Source organism: Hypanus sabinus, chromosome 5 (genome assembly GCF_030144855.1).
Source record: "Hypanus sabinus isolate sHypSab1 chromosome 5, sHypSab1.hap1, whole genome shotgun sequence".
Classification (NCBI taxonomy): domain Eukaryota; kingdom Metazoa; phylum Chordata; class Chondrichthyes; order Myliobatiformes; family Dasyatidae; genus Hypanus; species Hypanus sabinus.
The window spans coordinates 50,574,799-50,591,550 of record NC_082710.1 but is presented as its reverse complement, the minus strand read 5'-3'; the positions used below and the strand labels follow the sequence as shown (position 1 = coordinate 50,591,550).

General features: G+C 38.6%; 1 protein-coding gene across 1 annotated transcript in view; it reads left to right on the top strand.

Moving 5' to 3' along the window:
• The window catches only part of LOC132394145 (A disintegrin and metalloproteinase with thrombospondin motifs 19-like), a 379,896-nt gene that overhangs the window by 33,113 nt on the left and 330,031 nt on the right, over positions 1–16,752 (top strand). Inside the window, exons 8-9 of the mRNA XM_059969941.1 lie at positions 1,786–1,943; positions 4,424–4,467. Of these exons, the coding sequence (XP_059825924.1) occupies positions 1,786–1,943; positions 4,424–4,467 (202 nt within the window). The remainder of the gene's footprint in view (positions 1–1,785; positions 1,944–4,423; positions 4,468–16,752) is intronic.

Genomic DNA, 16,752 nt, shown 5'->3' with positions numbered 1-16,752 from the left:
ATACTCCAAATTCGGCCACACCAATGCCTCATACAACCTCACCACAACATTCCAACTCTTATACTCAATACTTTGATTTAAAAAGGCCGATGTACCAAAAGCTCTCTTTACTACCCTATCTACCGGTGACGCCACTTTTAGGGAATTTTGTATCTGTATTCCCAGATCCCTCTGTTCTACTGCACTCCTCAGTGCCCTACCATTTACCTTGTAGGTCCCACCTTGGTTTTTCCTTCCTAAGTACAACACCTCACACTTGTCTGTATTAAACTCCATCTGCCATTTCTCAGCCCACTTTTCCAGCTGGTCCAGATCCCTGTGCAAGCTTTGAAAACCTTCCGCACTGTCCACTACACTTTCAATTTTGTATCATCAGCAAACTTACCACATTATCATCCAGACAACTAACAATGGACCCAGCACTAATCCCTGTGGCACACCACTAGTCACAGGCTTCCACTCAGAGAAGCAATCCTCAACTGCCACTCTCTGGCTTCTCCGATTGAGCCAATGTCTAATGCAATTTACTACCTCTCCATGTATACCTAGCGACTGAGTCTTCCTAACTAACCTCTCATGTGGAACCTTGTCAAAGGCCTTACTGAAGTCCATGCAGATAACATCCACTGCCTTCCCTTCATCCACTTTCCTTGTAACCTCCTCAAAAAACTCTAATAGATTTGTTAAACATGACCTACCATGCACAAAGCCATGTTGACTCTCCCTAATAGGTCTGTCTCTATCTAAATACTTGTAGATCCTATCTCTTAGTACTCCTTCCAATAATTTACCTACTACCTATGTCAAACTTACCAGCCTATAATTTCCCAGATTGCTTTTAGAGCCTTTTTTAAACAATGGAACAACATGAGCTATCCTCCAATCCTCTTGCACCTTACCCATAGTTACCGACATTTTAAGTATAAAATACTTAAATTGCAGGGCCCCTGCAATTTCAACACTAGTCTCCTTCAAGGTCTGAGGGAATACCCTGTCAGGTCCTGGGGATTTATCTACTCTGATTTGCCTCAAGATAACAAGTACCTCCTCCTCTTCAATCTGTATAGGTTCCATGACCTCACTAATTGTTTGCCTTATTTCCATTGACTCTATGCCAGTTTCCTTAGTAAATAGAGATGCAAAAATCCGATTTAAGATCTCCCCCATTTCTTTTGGTTCCATACATAGCCGACCACTCTGATCTTCAAGAGCACCAATTTTATCCTTACTATCCTTTTGCTCTTAATATACCTGTAGAAGCTCTTTGGATTATCCTTCACCTTGACTGCCAAAGCAACCTCATGTCTTCTTTTAGCCCTCCTGATTTCTTTCTTAAGTATATAAATATTTAAATATTTTAATCAAATAATGCTACAATCTCTTTTTTTATCTTGTAAAATGTTTTTTTTAGAAATTCTCCTCAGCAGCAACAAATAATTTTAAAGCCGGTAGTGGGGGGTAGTTCAAATAATATATTCCACTTCAACCTAGTGGTTTCAAGGTATTTTTACCTGATTGCAGCAGCAAAGTCATTCTCATTCTGTTACAAATTTGTACTTTATTAAACCACACCAAAACATCCTGGCAATTTGGACTGAAATATAAGTCCATAAATATTAATTAAGAAATGTCATCTGTTGTTTAATGGAGAATTCAAGCTATTAAAGATAAAGCAGCTGATTTTGGTGTTAATTCACATTAACGATGAAAACCTATGGAGGCATAGGTTTTGTGGAGAAAATTATGTGTACATAGGTAAAATGGACTGCTGCTTCTTCTTTGCAGGAAGATCTTTATATAGGGTACCATGGGGAGAAGATGTTGGAAAGTTTCTGCAAATGGCAACATGAAGAATTTGGAAAGAAAAATTATTTCAATAGTGATATGTCCAGTAGTTGGAGAGAAGATCTACCTGCCATTGATTCAGCCATTCTGATCACAAGGTAAAAATAGAGAGCAACATTTTACTTTGATTAAATTTGTCATTTAGAGCCAGTGTGGATCAGTTAAAGGCAAGTCATATTTAACTGTTTTAGGTTTTTTGTAAGTGTAACCAGGAGGGTCAATAAGAAAATAATGTTGATGTGATCAAATCTGAATAACAAGATTGAATAAAAGATCAGTAGCAGCTTCAAGGTAAAAGAGTGGAGTAGTAGTTAGTTATTTTCCAGACAGGAGAATGTTTCCTCAGAGTCAGTACTCTGGCACTATTTCATATAAGTTAATAACTTGCTCATGGGTATAAAAAGCATGTTTTACAAATTGGTATACAACACAAAACTTGGCACGTGTTTAACTGTGAAGAGAAGTAATATACCAGGAGGATGTAAACAGTTCGGTATAATGCACATTCACATGGTACATTAAATTTAATGTAGAACCTTGCCAAGTGTTACATTTCACTCGGAAGACAAATTGGAAACAATCTAGAGGGCACAGTTGTAAAAGGACTACATGAACAGTAAAATCTGGGAGTACAAATATTCAAAGGTTGTTGAAAGTGGCAAGGTAGATTTGCAAAATGTGAAGCCTTAGAAAGAGTAAAAAAGAGAAGATACAAAGGTTGAGATGTTCTTGTTGGAATAGAGAAATTTGACAGAGGATCCAATGGAGTTCCTGAAGTTAATGAAGAATCCACATACAGTAAATAGAAAGAAGCTGCTCCCTTCAGCAGAGCAGTCAAATGACATAGAATGAAAATGACTGACAAAAGAACCGAAATGATATATAAGGAAAGAAATTCTGCAGACTGTGGTTAGGATCTACAGCATGCAATTAGAATCCACATCACATGGGTAGAATCCACAATACATGCTTAGAATCTGCGATATACAGTTAGAGTATGCAGTCCACACAAAATGCTGCAGGAGCTCAGCAGGCCAGACAGCATCTATGGAAAAGAGTACCGTCGATGTTTTGGGCCGAGACCCTTCAGCAGGACTGGAGAGAAAAGGATGAGGAGTAGATTTAAAAGGTGGAGGGAGGGAAGAGAGAAACACAAGGTGATAGGTAAAACCAGCAGGGGTTGGGATGAAGAAAAGAGCTGAGAAGTTGATTTGTGAAAGAGATACAGGGCTGGAGAAGGGGGAATCTAATAGGAAAAGATAGAAAGCCATGGAAGAAAGAAAAGGGAGGAGGAACACACATGGCCGTCTGTCATCAGGCAGGAACTTTTGCAAGATACAATTTTTGCTTTTGATATATACTGAAGTTTTAGGCATCTAGATTGTTCAACACTGATGTCTGTAAGGAAATGGCAGGTTATGAACAGATAAACAACAGTTGGTCAGGTAAAAGATAAAATTTACACATAGAATTTGTTTCTTTGCATTTTGGAGGAAAAAGAGGGCTGACAATATGCACTCAATGGAAGGGGGTTGAGGCTGTAGATGAAGCAAGGTTGAATAAATCCTTTCTGATAACATTTTGAAAGGACAAGTACAGCCCGGAATTGAAATTTATGGGGTATGCTCTAAGCTTTCATTTCTTTCTGTGGTTACAGTGAGCAGCAGTGGATTGCTCTGGGTGGATGTGTTCTGGCACCCAGTTTTGGGTTGACTTCAGGTCTTTATTTATGCCTGTGCACGCCTGTACAGTTTGTACCAGCTGGGGTCTGAGCTTGAAAACTGAAACCTAGTCAAAATTTTACCCATTGAACAATGAAAGATGGCAAAAAGTAAGAAGATAATTATGTTTCAAGCATACAGTATTACACTACAATTATGATGTTCATTTCTGGCTGGTTAGTTATAGAGAAGACATTAAAACTATATGCAGTGTTGATTTATAGTACGATATCAAGAATAGAAGAGACTGCAACTATGAAGCATAAAAGTGAGCCTATTTTCATGAGTGATAAGACATAATTAAATAAGGAATATTAGAATCATACAATGTTTTAATAAAGTGAATAAAGAAAGTATTTTTGTTTGTGATTCAGTTACATTAAAGGGTGATTGGAGAGAATTAGAGAAGTTAAAATAGTAACCCTGGGGACTTCTAACAGGATGGATGCCTAGAAACAGCCCAAGGCCTACCAATTTGCAATAAACATTGGCCATGTACTAGTAAACAAGTGTTTAGTTTGTGGTCACTACACAGAAATTCTGCAGTGCTACTGATTCAGACTTAAAATAGGATAGGGAATCAGCTCTGAGTTAGCACTGCATCTATCCAGCATTTAGGGAAATTGGCCTGAGGGCAAACATCGGAAGGAAGTAGGTTCACATCTATCGATAAGCAGGAAAGATTGAAGTCAATTAGTCTATTTAGTCAGTGTTGGAGATACATTAATAATCGGGAGACTTTAGATGGTTGTACAATCAGAAGGCTGTGGGTCAGTATCAATAGTTAGGGAATGTAGTCAACTGCAAGATATTCTAGATTATATGCATTATTACTATATTTTTCATTTTCATTTTAGGAAAGATTTCTGTGTACAGAAAGATGAGCCTTGTGACACTGTTGGTAAGTGTAAATATATCAACAACTTGAGCTTTTAAACGTCATCTAGAAACTCAATTTTTCTTTCAAGTATGAATGTCTGTGTTCATTACATCTTTCTGTCAAAACTGGACTCCGTTGTCTTCATTGGAAATGAAATTTAGAAGTGAAGTTTATTGTGCTAACACTTGTATGCTGTGTGTTTAGTGCTTGCAGATCAAAACAAACCTTTGTGGTCCAGTTTCAGCTTTGAACTTTGTAAAATTCCTGTTGTTAGTATTACAAAATATTTGATACACAGGAAAATAATTTCTGCTCTCTGTCAGGTGTAGCTAAAATAGTGATACATTTTGAATCTCAAATTAGACACATCTGTTGCATTGAGGAAATATTTGTACATTATTGCTTGGCTTATTTCCATAGGTAGCTTTATGCTGATTTTTTTGCTGTATCCTAAACTTACATGCAATCATTTAACTGGGAACAGGACAGTAATTCTGCATATACATCATTGGAAGTATGTGATAGTATTGCAGTCAAATATTTAAAGTTTTCATTGTGAATGCAAATCATTGACAATTGAGAATTTTTTGTGCTAATTAATTCAAATTAGTGCTATGCATTCAATACAGTTAATATCATTGCATGTTTCCTGCTAAAAAAACAGTTCTATTCAGTTTAATTTGCAGGTTGAGTCTGTGACAAGGAAGGCAAGTGTAATGTTAGTATTCATTTCAACAGATCTAGAATATAAAGGCAAGGATGTAATGTTGAGACTTAATGAAGTACAAACCCCATTTCCAGAAAAGTTGAGATATTTTCCAAAATGCAATAAAAACAAAAATCTGTGATATGTTAATTCACGTGAACCTTTATTTAACTGACAAAAGTACAAAGAAAAGATTTTCAATAGTTTTACTGACCAACTTAATTGTATTTTGTAAATATACACAAATTTAGAATTCCGTTGGATACTGATCTTAGCCCAGAATCAGAATCAGGTTCAGTTTCATTGTCATTGACGTATGTCGTGAAATTCGTTGTTTTGTCCAGTACTTGTTGGATTGGAATGGTGTGTTACTGTGCTGCATGTCTAATAAATATATAAAAATTAATAGATTCATAATAATGATCTTTACTGCCAAATGAAACAGCAACTGAGTTTTTTACACCCTGAGAGAGTGAAATGTATTTATAGGAAGCATCTCACACAGACTTGGTGCCAGCTAGATGTTTGTAAGAATGTGACATTGGATCATATGTTTTGCAATCCTTGCAAGCCTGGTGTACTCATCAGTACAGGTCCACAATCCCTTATCCAAAATTCTGAAATCCAAAAAGCTCCAAAAACCAAAGTTTTTTTCGCCAACAGCTGACATCACTCAGGTGTGACGTGGCAGCACTAGCAGAGGCCGCCAGATGTCAGTTATGGTTCAGCGCTCGTACTGGATACACGTGCATTTGCTGGACGCTGATATTTTGTCTTCACTGTTGACTTTGTGTTTAATTTCACTGTGAAAATGTCAAAAAGAGCTGCAGATACCCCTATGGGTAACAATGAGAAAGAGAGAAGGAAGCATCTATCATTATCAATAACGCAGAAAGTGGAGTTACTGCAAAAGCTTGATCATGGTGTCGGAACTACCACTGTATATGATTTAAGGAAACAGAAAGACAAGTTATTGAAGTTTTATAGTGACAGTGACGCTCTACATTTATTCCAATAAGTCATTTACCATGTGTTTGATTTGGTTTGTTTGAAGCTGTATGTTTTTATGTTTTATTGAACGTTTTTGTTGGAAATGAAGTATTTTTCTTGTCATTATTCCCTAAACAATACAGTATAACAACCACTTACATAGCATTTACGTTGTATTAGGTATTTTACGTAATCTAAAGATGGTTTTAGGTATACGGGAGGATGTGTGTAGGTCTGGAGCTCCGCCGGATCCTAAACTCCACCCGCACTGAGACAGGTTAAATAAGGGCTTATATGTTTTTTGGTATCTGTGGGGGGGGGGGGGGGGGGTTCCCAGAATCAGTAAGGAGGGATTCTGAAATCTGAAAAATTCTGAATTCTGAAATGCAACTGGCTACAAGGATTTCAGATAAGAGATTGTGGACCCGTATTTGGATAGTAAATGGTTGCAATAACAATGCTACTTAGAAATGTATGATGCTACTTAGATTGTCCTTTTAAAAGATTAATATAATAATACTTGGGTAGGTTTTCTAAAATGCTTTATTATTTCAATCTGTCTCTGGTAAATATTGATTCATAGAACAACAGCAAATCTACATAAGTAAGCACCAAGACTCATCCTGTTCCTTAAAAAGTCTATAATAATTGTTACTACTTCATTATTCAATGATAATTTCTATTCAAAATCACTATGGCCTGCAAGAAGTTTTTAAAAATCTAACAATCTCTTATGTTCTCAGGGTGGCAAAATGATATTAGCTCTCTATTTGATGAAGATAGATCCTGGGGAAAGTAGATAGGATGATAAGGAGAAGCGATAAGAAAAGAGCAAATTGATTGGAATGGAAGTAAAATAAGAGCTGAGTGAGATCCAATAATTAATATGTTATGCTGCATGGAGAATATTGTTGCAATATTCCACTACCCAACTCCTTATTCAAAGGAAATTTTGCAAGGTTCCTTTAAGGAGAGATTTAAGGGAGCATTATAGTTTGGCCATGTTTTCCTGCTATGCCTGAAGCAAGCCGTGTTTTTTGCTTCAAATAAACAATAAGCCATTGATGATCTAACACCTGCTTCAGGCATTGGGCTTGTATCACCATGTTTTATTTTTACTGATAATTATAGCACATTATGAAAATATACAGTATTTTGATACTTAGGTGCATTTTTCCAGCATCGTCAAATTCTAGCCTATGATGCTTCCATTGCAATTCTTTTGCTATTTGTCAGACGTAGTTAAATAACTTCTTGTATGCATTGATTCGATTCAACATTTGAAGCAGCTTCTCCTTTTCAAGCATAATTATGACCTTCAGAAGGCATAGGTAGACAGTGAAATTTATGGTCTGTTCGGCCATTGTGAGAAAGAGCTGGTGATAATATAGATCATTAACAAAAATGTTTATAAAGTTTTACTCAGCCTTGCTTAATCCAGTGAGGGAGGTATTTTCCTGGTCAAACTAAATCTACCGTTTATTAAATAAAAATGAAAGCTATTACCATTCTACCATTAAATGGAGAATTACATGGCTAATACCAATGACGCCTTTGGGAAAATCTTCCGTATTAGATGCAGTTGAGCCACTGTTCCCTCTAATTTGTAATGACCAGTGTGCACAAAAATCTTGTGCTATGCAATTGCTTTGCCCAGTGACAATAACATGTGTGCACTGAATTTTATAGATAGAAATATTCATTTTAAAAGCAAGCAAAACACTGTCAATCTCCTCTGGGTTTAATTGTTTTGCTTTTGTTTATCTGCACGAGACATACGTAGCAGGCTTGCAATGGGTAATGAAGGATTTTTTCACCTGAGATTTTGCACACCATCCAAATCTGATTTGCTTGCTAAATGACCCTTTAAAACGTCATTTCCAAATATCAAACAACACACACAAAATGCTGGTGGAACACAGAAGGCCAGGCAGCACCTATAGGGAGAAGTGCTGTCAATGTCCTGACGAAGGGTCTCGGCCCGAAACGTTGACAGTGCTTCTCCCTATAGATGCTGCCTGGCCTGCTGTGTTCCACCAGCATTTTGTGTGTGTTGTTAGAATTTCCAGCATCTGCAGGTTTCCTCGTGTTTGCTCTCAAATATCACTCCACTTCTGTCCACTTGCAAATTCTCAGCAAATTTTGCATCGTGACAATACACACAGGTAACACCAGTTTTGGTACTGTACATAAATATTTCTCTTAGCTGCTCTTTCCTGACCACTTTTCAGTGTAGCAGTTTCGACTGTTTCATCAAGCCATTCTGCTTTAAATTAATTAATAGTTCCCTTGTGCTTCACACCCTTTGCTTCTTTGGAATTTGACATAGTGAATCAGTAATTTCGTCAATAAAAATGGTATAAATATCCAGTTCTAAAATCTGTGACAAATCATCACAAAGTCAACATTGTCAATGCCATCCACATCAGAAACTGGAAAGGAAATATGATTGTGTACAATTGTGAAATATACTGAACATGCCAACAAGGTAGAGGGTGACAACCTTTTGTGCGCAGTTGAAATTCCTTTGTGTGCTAGTAGCGAAAGGTGGGTGCGCATGCACATGGGCACACCTTAGAGGGAACATTGAGTTGAAGGATAGAGTGCATATGGTGAGCATACTCATTAAGTCAGCTCAGGAAGTTTTCAAAGAAGGAGATGTCCTCATTTTTTTTAGTTCACTCATGGCAGGATAAAAATTTATTGCCCTTGCTAATTTCCTTGTATTAACCAATTACTAACTGACAGACTTCCTAGCCTATTTCTGTCTATGTCTGGAATCACATTTGCACCAAAATGCATATAGCTGGCATATTTATCTCCCTGATGTACATCCTTGAACCAGATGCTTTTTTTAAACTATGTTTCATGGGCACTAATTCAAGTCAACTCAAGACACTTTTTATTGTCATTTTGACCATAACTGCTGGTACTGTACACAGTAAAAATGAGACAACATTTTTCAGGACCATGGTGCTACGTGAATAATACAAAAACTACACTGAACTACGTAAATTGACACAAAAACTACACTAGACTACAGACCTACCCAGGACTGCATAAAGTACACAGAACAGAGCAGGCATTACAATAAATAATAAACAAGACAATAGGCACAGCAGAGGGCAGTAGGTTGGTAGTCCGATGGCTTGGGGGAAAATCTGTTACATAAATAAACAGCTGAATGGCAGTGTCCGGGATTCCATCCATTTCTGTACTCCCGCCGAGTATTTCGTTGCCAAAGATGTAGTCCCATTTAATGCCCACTGGAGAGCAGAATGGACGGGGGAGCCAGCCGGCTGGGGCTTGCTTTTTTCCTGGCACGCAGGCCTGCCCGCTCGCCTCGCTTCCGCTTCCTTGCACACCGCTTACGACGTCCCCACCTCAGGCCACCAGCATCAGGCGACTCCGAGGACTGCAGGCCCGATTCCCTCAGCAAGCAGACATTGGAGTGCAGAATGGACGGGAGGGCCGGCCGGCTCGGGCTTGCTTTCTTCCTGGCACAGACTCCTGCCTGCTCGCCTCGCTTCCACTTCCTCACACACCGCTTACGACGTCTCCAACTCTGGCCACAAGCATCAGATGACTCTGAGGACTGCAGGCCCGATTCCCTCAGCAAGCCAAGGTCACACAATCTAACCAGCAGATTGTCAGGAAGGTTTGTTTTTGGGTGATCTCTGTACTGTAGCAGTATCTGACGATGGTAGATAGTTGCTCTGTTATCCATTGCACTAAACCCTAATTGTGCCTTAAAATTAAATCAAAAACTAAATTAAAGTAGCACCAGATTTGGAAGGCCACTGCTGCCGTGCGCCACACCACCTGCAGGACCGTTCTCAGGCTGTCCTATTTCCATTTGAACGAATAATGTGATAGAGTCAAGGAGTTGTTCATCATAGAAACTAGCCCTTCAGATCAACCCATCCTTGCTGATTACGATCCCATTTGTCAGCATCAAAGACAAAGTCAACGTCAAGTTTATTGTCAAGTACATGTATGCACTGTGGAAGGAAATGCTTGCATGCCAGTAACATCACAGGCATATAGCGTCATGCAAGCAGCATTCACAAGCATACATATTATACACACTTTTTTTAAAATAAAAAATAAAATATTTAGAACAGAAAATGAAAAAGTCCATTTTAGTGCAAAGTGATCAAAAAGTGGTGCTAGACTGTAGTAATTCGGGTTTTGCAGATTAGTTCAAAAACAGTATTGTTGAAGGGAAGTTGCTGTTATTGTAACAGGTGGCGTTGAATTTCAAAGTTGTAACTCTGAGAAGAGGGCATTGCCTTGGTGGTGGGGATCATTCATGATGGGTGAAGCCTTCTTGAGTCTGGCCTGCTGTAGATACTATTGATCATGGAAGGGATGTATCTGCAATGTATTAGATAGCTTCTTACGTTCTTGGTCATTCACATTGTGAAGTAATGTTCTAACCAGCCAGGATACTTTCAGCACATCTGTAAAAGTTTGTTAGAATAGTTGGTGACAAGCTAACCCTTATAACCTTCTAAGAAAGTAACAACGTTTCTGTGCCTTTCCAGAGATTGTTATCTGCTGGTCTCAGGACTGGTCATCCAATATTTTAACTCTCAGGAATTTAAAGCTGCTGACTTTCTCCATTGCTAATCACTCAATATGAACGGTCGCATATCCGCTCTCGTTCTGCTCTCTGAAATCAACAATCATCTCTTTAGTTTTACTGACACTGAGTGAGTGTTTGTTGTTTTTGGCACCATTCGATCAGGTGTCGTTCCTCACTGCCATCACCATCTATCAACAGGCATTGTTGGCAAATCGTATCATATTCCTCAACTCTTTTCCTATCCAAGTTCCTGAGCAAATAATTTAAACTCCGTAATGATACTTGCTTCTATCAGTTCTTCTGATGGCTTGATCCACGTAACCACTCTGCATGTCTCAGGATTTTTTTTGAACTGATTTATCAGTAGCAGAATGCCTTTGCTGCCATCTCTACTGTTGCTGCACAAGTTTTAAGGAATGGGATGTCTTCCATACTTCCTGATGACAACCCAATCCGAAATCTGATGCTGGCAAACTTCACTTGGATCAATAAGGCTCTGCAGATGTCAGAAGCTAGTTCTAGGTAAGTTGGGTGGTTTATATTTTAAAGCGTGACATTTGGCAATGGAAATGCATGCTTGCCGCTGACAGCAGTATTAAAGTTTCGAACTGAAGAGATGTTTGAGGAAGTTTAAATCTCTCCCTAGTTACCCTTAAGTATCTAAACTTTAAAGTATTGTTTTAACTTGCTGACAAGCTTTTTAAATACAGCATAATCTCTTGATTCCTCTAGACTGGATAGGTGTCACAAAAGTGACAAGCTTTTCACTGTGCACTGGCAGTTCATTTGTTATATAATCAGCAGTTCACATTGTTTGGTTTTCTTACTGGCACAATGCAATTAAATACAGAGAATGCACGCAGAGAACAATGTAGAGTGGAGTTACTTATTTTGACCCCTTCAGCATGTTGGCACTGGGCCTTCGTTGATTACACGGATTATGGTGGTTTATACTATGGTGTTTTGGCAGTCATCATTACTGATGAGGTAATTTTCCATCACTTTGGACTATATTAGAGAAACAAGTAAGCTAGGCTGATGCTTAGGGCATAGCAGATGACCAGAGGATGATGATTACAGAATAGCATTAATTTTATTTATTGTTCGATTCAAAGTTCAAAAGTTCAAAGTAAATTTATTGTCAAAGTATATATATGTCATAATTTACTACCCTCTGGCTCATTTTATTGTGGGCATTCACATTAAATACAAAGAAACACAATGGAATCAATGAAAAACTGCACATAAATATGAACAAGCAAACAATGTGCAAAAGACAACAAGTTGTGAAAATGCAAAAAGGGAAAAAATATTGAGGACCTGAGTTGTAAGTCCTTGAAAGTGGATCCATAGGTTGTGGAATTAGTTCAGTGTTGGAGTGAGTGGTTATCTCCTTTGGTTCAAGAGGCTGATGGTTGAGGGGTAATAACTGTGCATTTTTTGTAATTTATTTTTTATTGAATTTCATCATCAGACAAACATTTGCATAAGATGTATTTCAGATATTGTACATATATGTCATATATGCCACAAATCTCCACATAATATTTATCTGAGGTAAACACTTATAGAAAAGAGAGGAAAGAAAGAACAAGCAAAAGGAGAAAACTGTACAAGTAGGGAGTGGTCTTTTTTTTTACAACATATTCATTGATTTGTGAGAATAAAATCAGGCCTATGAGGTGTTATGTAGTTAAACCATTTTTCTCAGTATGAATCAAATTGTTCCGACTTATGATTAACGGATGCTGTTACCGTCTCCATTTTGTAAATGTCCATTGGAATTTCCATCCATGCATTTAAGGTTGGGCTCTCCTGTGATAACCGTTTCCTGGTAAGAGTCTTTTCACCAGCCACCAACAGGATATTCATTAAATATTTATCTCTTTTGAACTATTCTTGAGGTATATACCCAAAATATATGGTCTTACTTTCTAAGGGTATTTCACATTTAAAAATGTCTTATAGGGCATTGTGCATCCCACTCCAATAGTCTTTGATAACGGGGCATTCCCAGAAAATATGATAATGGTTTGCATTTTGATTTCTACAATTTCTCTAGCAAACAGGGAGGTTACTATCATAATGAGATTTCTGAGAGGGTGTAATAAAATATCTTAGCAAGTTTTTCCATCCAAACTCCCTCCCATTTTTGTGTAATAACAGTTTTTGAACCTGGTGGTGTGGATCTTGAGGCTCCTGTACCTCCTTCCTGATGATAAGAGTGAGAAAAGAGCATGGCCGAGATGGTGGGAGTCATTGATGATGGAGGCTACTTTCCTGCAACAGCACTCCCTGTAGATGATGGGGAGGGCTTTACCTGTGATGGAATAGGTTCTATATACTACTTTTTCTATGTTTTTCTGTTCAAGAGCATTGATGTTTCTATACCAGGATGTGATGCAACCAGTTAGTACACTTTTCACCATGTGTTTATAATAGTTAGCCAGAGTTTTAGATAAGCTGCTGAATCTTTGCAAACTTCTAAGAAAATAGAGGTACTGCTATGCCTTCTTTGTAATGGCAGTGATGTGCTGGACCAGGACAGATCCTCTGAAAGATAACACAGCGGAATGCTGATCTTCTTCACCTCTGATCCCCTGGTGAGGACTGGCTCATGGACCTCCGGTTTAGTCAATAATCAGCTCTTTGGTTTTGCTGACATTGAGTGAAAGGTTGTTGAGTGAGGGATTATCTGTTCAGGTGCTGTTAACATGTGGTGAAATACTTCCTGCCACTTATCAGACTCTGCATCAGTTAAAGTATAAGCAACATCAATGGAATCTGAGATCAGCTGTCATCATTTTCATGTCAGTGTGTAGAAGCACTCATTCATAGTTTCAGTGACCTCCTGGGTTAACTCCTGGCCTCGGCCGCATGTGAACCCACAGGTTTCCACCAGATGCTCCTGTTCCAAGCATGGCTTAACTGGCCACTGTAACTTGTTTCTTATGGCAGGAGTTTGTGGGAACTTAGAGAGAATAAAATAGAGTTATGGATGATTAGCTTAAATATGCTTGATGGTCAGTATAGACAGTGGGCCGAAGAGCTTCTTTCCCTGCTGAATGATGGTGATGCTATAAATATTCATTCGGTACTCAGAATAGTTTAGAGGGCCCATAAGGGAAAAAAAGCATTGTCACATTGGTGGGGGGGGGGGGGGAGGAATATTTTCAGCCATTAGCAACATTTGAGTGTTGGAGATGTGCCAGTTGTGCTCATCTCCTTCCATGAAAAGTACTTGCTGATCTTGTCAACTCTCGTGCAGTTGGCAGTTAAGAACACAAAATCATTGAGTTCCCGATTCAGCAGGTGTTATTTCTATTACAGAGTTCATACAAATTACATTAATACATAGTACAGATTTCATTAATAATAAGTACTTGTTCATTGATTTAATATTTGGATAATGAATAAACCTTTTTTTGTGAAGTATGAATGTTTTAAGAAAATGAATGAAAGGTCGTAAAGTGTTGGAGAATATACCCATGCTGTTTTGTAGTTACATGACTCACAGTTCTACTGCAGTTTCTTTTGCGCTTTTAATAAGTAGACTTAAGAGACTCACTTGAAGTTGTTAAGGCTAGACGGCAGACTTTCCATGTAACTTTTTTTGCAGCTTTTTATAGTTGGCCCTGCATTAACACTTCCAAACTTCAAATCAGATTCACAGTTAAATAGGGAAAGTATTAAAGTAAGCAAATATATTCTAACTGTTGCAGAGTTCTCCAGGACCTCAGACTTGCAGTCTGGATCTTATAGCATTGATGCCTGTAAAATATTTGATCTTTTAACCATGAGGGAAGATGATTTCAAAAGAAGCGCAGACTTCAAAATCATGAGTATACTCTATACGACGGAAGGAAGAATTTTGCATTTCTATAGCACCCGAATTTCCAAAGAATGTTCCAAGCTCTACAGGCACAATGGAATGTATCTTAAAATGGGCTTGAAATTTTGGTATTGGATGAAAAAAAAACCTTTGCAAGAATGCTTTATACCAATTGAATTTTAGGCCAATGGTAAATGTTAGTCGTGCAGAATTATCATTTTGCTTCCAGAATGTAGCAAAATATACAGTATGTAGCTTTTAAAAGTCACATGTAGATAAGCAATCAGTTCTGGTTGTTTGTTGAGATGTGAGCAGCCAGTCAGCACTTAGCAAGATTCCTGAGTGAGGTAAATGAACGATTACTCTGTTTAAGCATGTTGGTCAAAGGATTAAGACTGGGGTGGCCATCAAGAGAATTTCATAATTTAAGCCCCACAAATTAATTTTACTGATGTCAATGTTTTGAATATGTTCACTAAAACCATAACAAAATTTTTTGTACTGACATATTTATTATCCCTCATGTAAATATGGTAGGACATGGAATGTACAACTGATGTATTATTTAAATTTAGATCCTTATTTTTTTAAGGTTAGACATAAAATGGAGTGGAGTATATGATCTGTGAAGAATACGGCAGCAAAATGATGTTACTGACCCAGAATACTGGCATGTGCATTTTCATATGGGATTAATCTCAGAGCACTGCTTTCAGAGTTTTACAGTGGAGGGGCCTGAGACATTCATTTCAAAGGCAGAGGAATCAGAATCAAATTTATTATCACTAATATCTGTCGTGAAATTTGTTTTATGGCAGCAGTACAGTGTAAAACAAAAAAATTATAAAGTTACAAAAAATAAATAAATAGCTCAAAAGAGGACTCATTATCAGTTCAGAAATCTGATGCTGGGTGGGGGGGGGGGGGTATGGTGAGGAAGAAGCTGCTCCTAAGACTTTGAAGTGGGGCTTCAGGCTGCTGTACCTCCTCCTTGATAGTACTAATGTTAAGATGGCATGTCCTGGATGGTGAAGGTCCCTAATGATGGATGTCACCTTACTGATGCATTTGCTGGGGCCCATGTGGGTAGTCATGAGCACCCACATGGGCCCCAGCTATGCCTGCCTTTTCACTGGCTGCATAGAACAGTCCATGTTCTAAGCCTTCACTGCTAATGGTCCCCAACTCTTCCTCCATTACATTGATGATTGCATTGGTGCTGCTTCATGTACCTCGACAATTTCATCAACTTTGCCTCTAACCTCCACTCGGCCCTTAAGTTCATTTGGTCCGTTTCTGATATCTCCATTCTCTTTCTTGAACTCTCTGTCTCCATCTCTGGAGACAAACATCTTTTATAAACCTACTGATTCCCAGGCATATCTTGACTGTACCTCATTCCTCCCTGTTTCCTGTAAAAATGATATTCCATTTTTTCAGTACCTTCATCTCTACCATTCTGTTCCTAAGGTGCACCTTTCCTTTCCAAGGCACCAGAGCGGTTCTCTCTCTTCAAAGAATGGAGTTTCCCTTCATCTACCATTGATGCTCATTGAACCTCATCTTCTCCATTTCCCAAACAACTGCACTCACTTCATCTGCCCACTGCCTTAACGGTGGTAGAGTTCCTCTTGTACTTACCAACTATCCCATGAGCCTCCGCATCCACACATAATTCTCCACAACTTTCACCATCTCCAAAGGGATCCTACCACCAAATATATCTTTACCTCTCCCCCTCTTTCCACCTTCTTCACGGATTGCTTAGTCCATGATTCCATTTTCCATTCTTCCCTTCCCATTAATCTCTCTTCCAGCCCTTATTCCTGCAGTGGCCCATTTGCTTCCTCCCTCAGCTCCATTCAGTGCCCCAAACAATCCTTCCAGGTGAGGTTACACTTCACCTGTGAATCTGCTGGGGTCATCTACTGTGTCTGGTGCTCCCAATATGGCCTCCTCTGCATTGGTGACACCCATAGTAAAATTGGGGGACCGTTTTGTTGAACACCTCCACTCCATTGGCCAAAAGTGGAATTTCCCACTGGCCAAACGTTTTAATTCCCATTTCCATTTACACTCACTTATATTATGTCTGGGTAGCCTCCAACCTGATGGCATGAACATCGATTTCTCCCTCCCCCTCCTCCCTTCTTCTATTTCTCACTCTGGCCTCTTACCTCTTCTCAACTG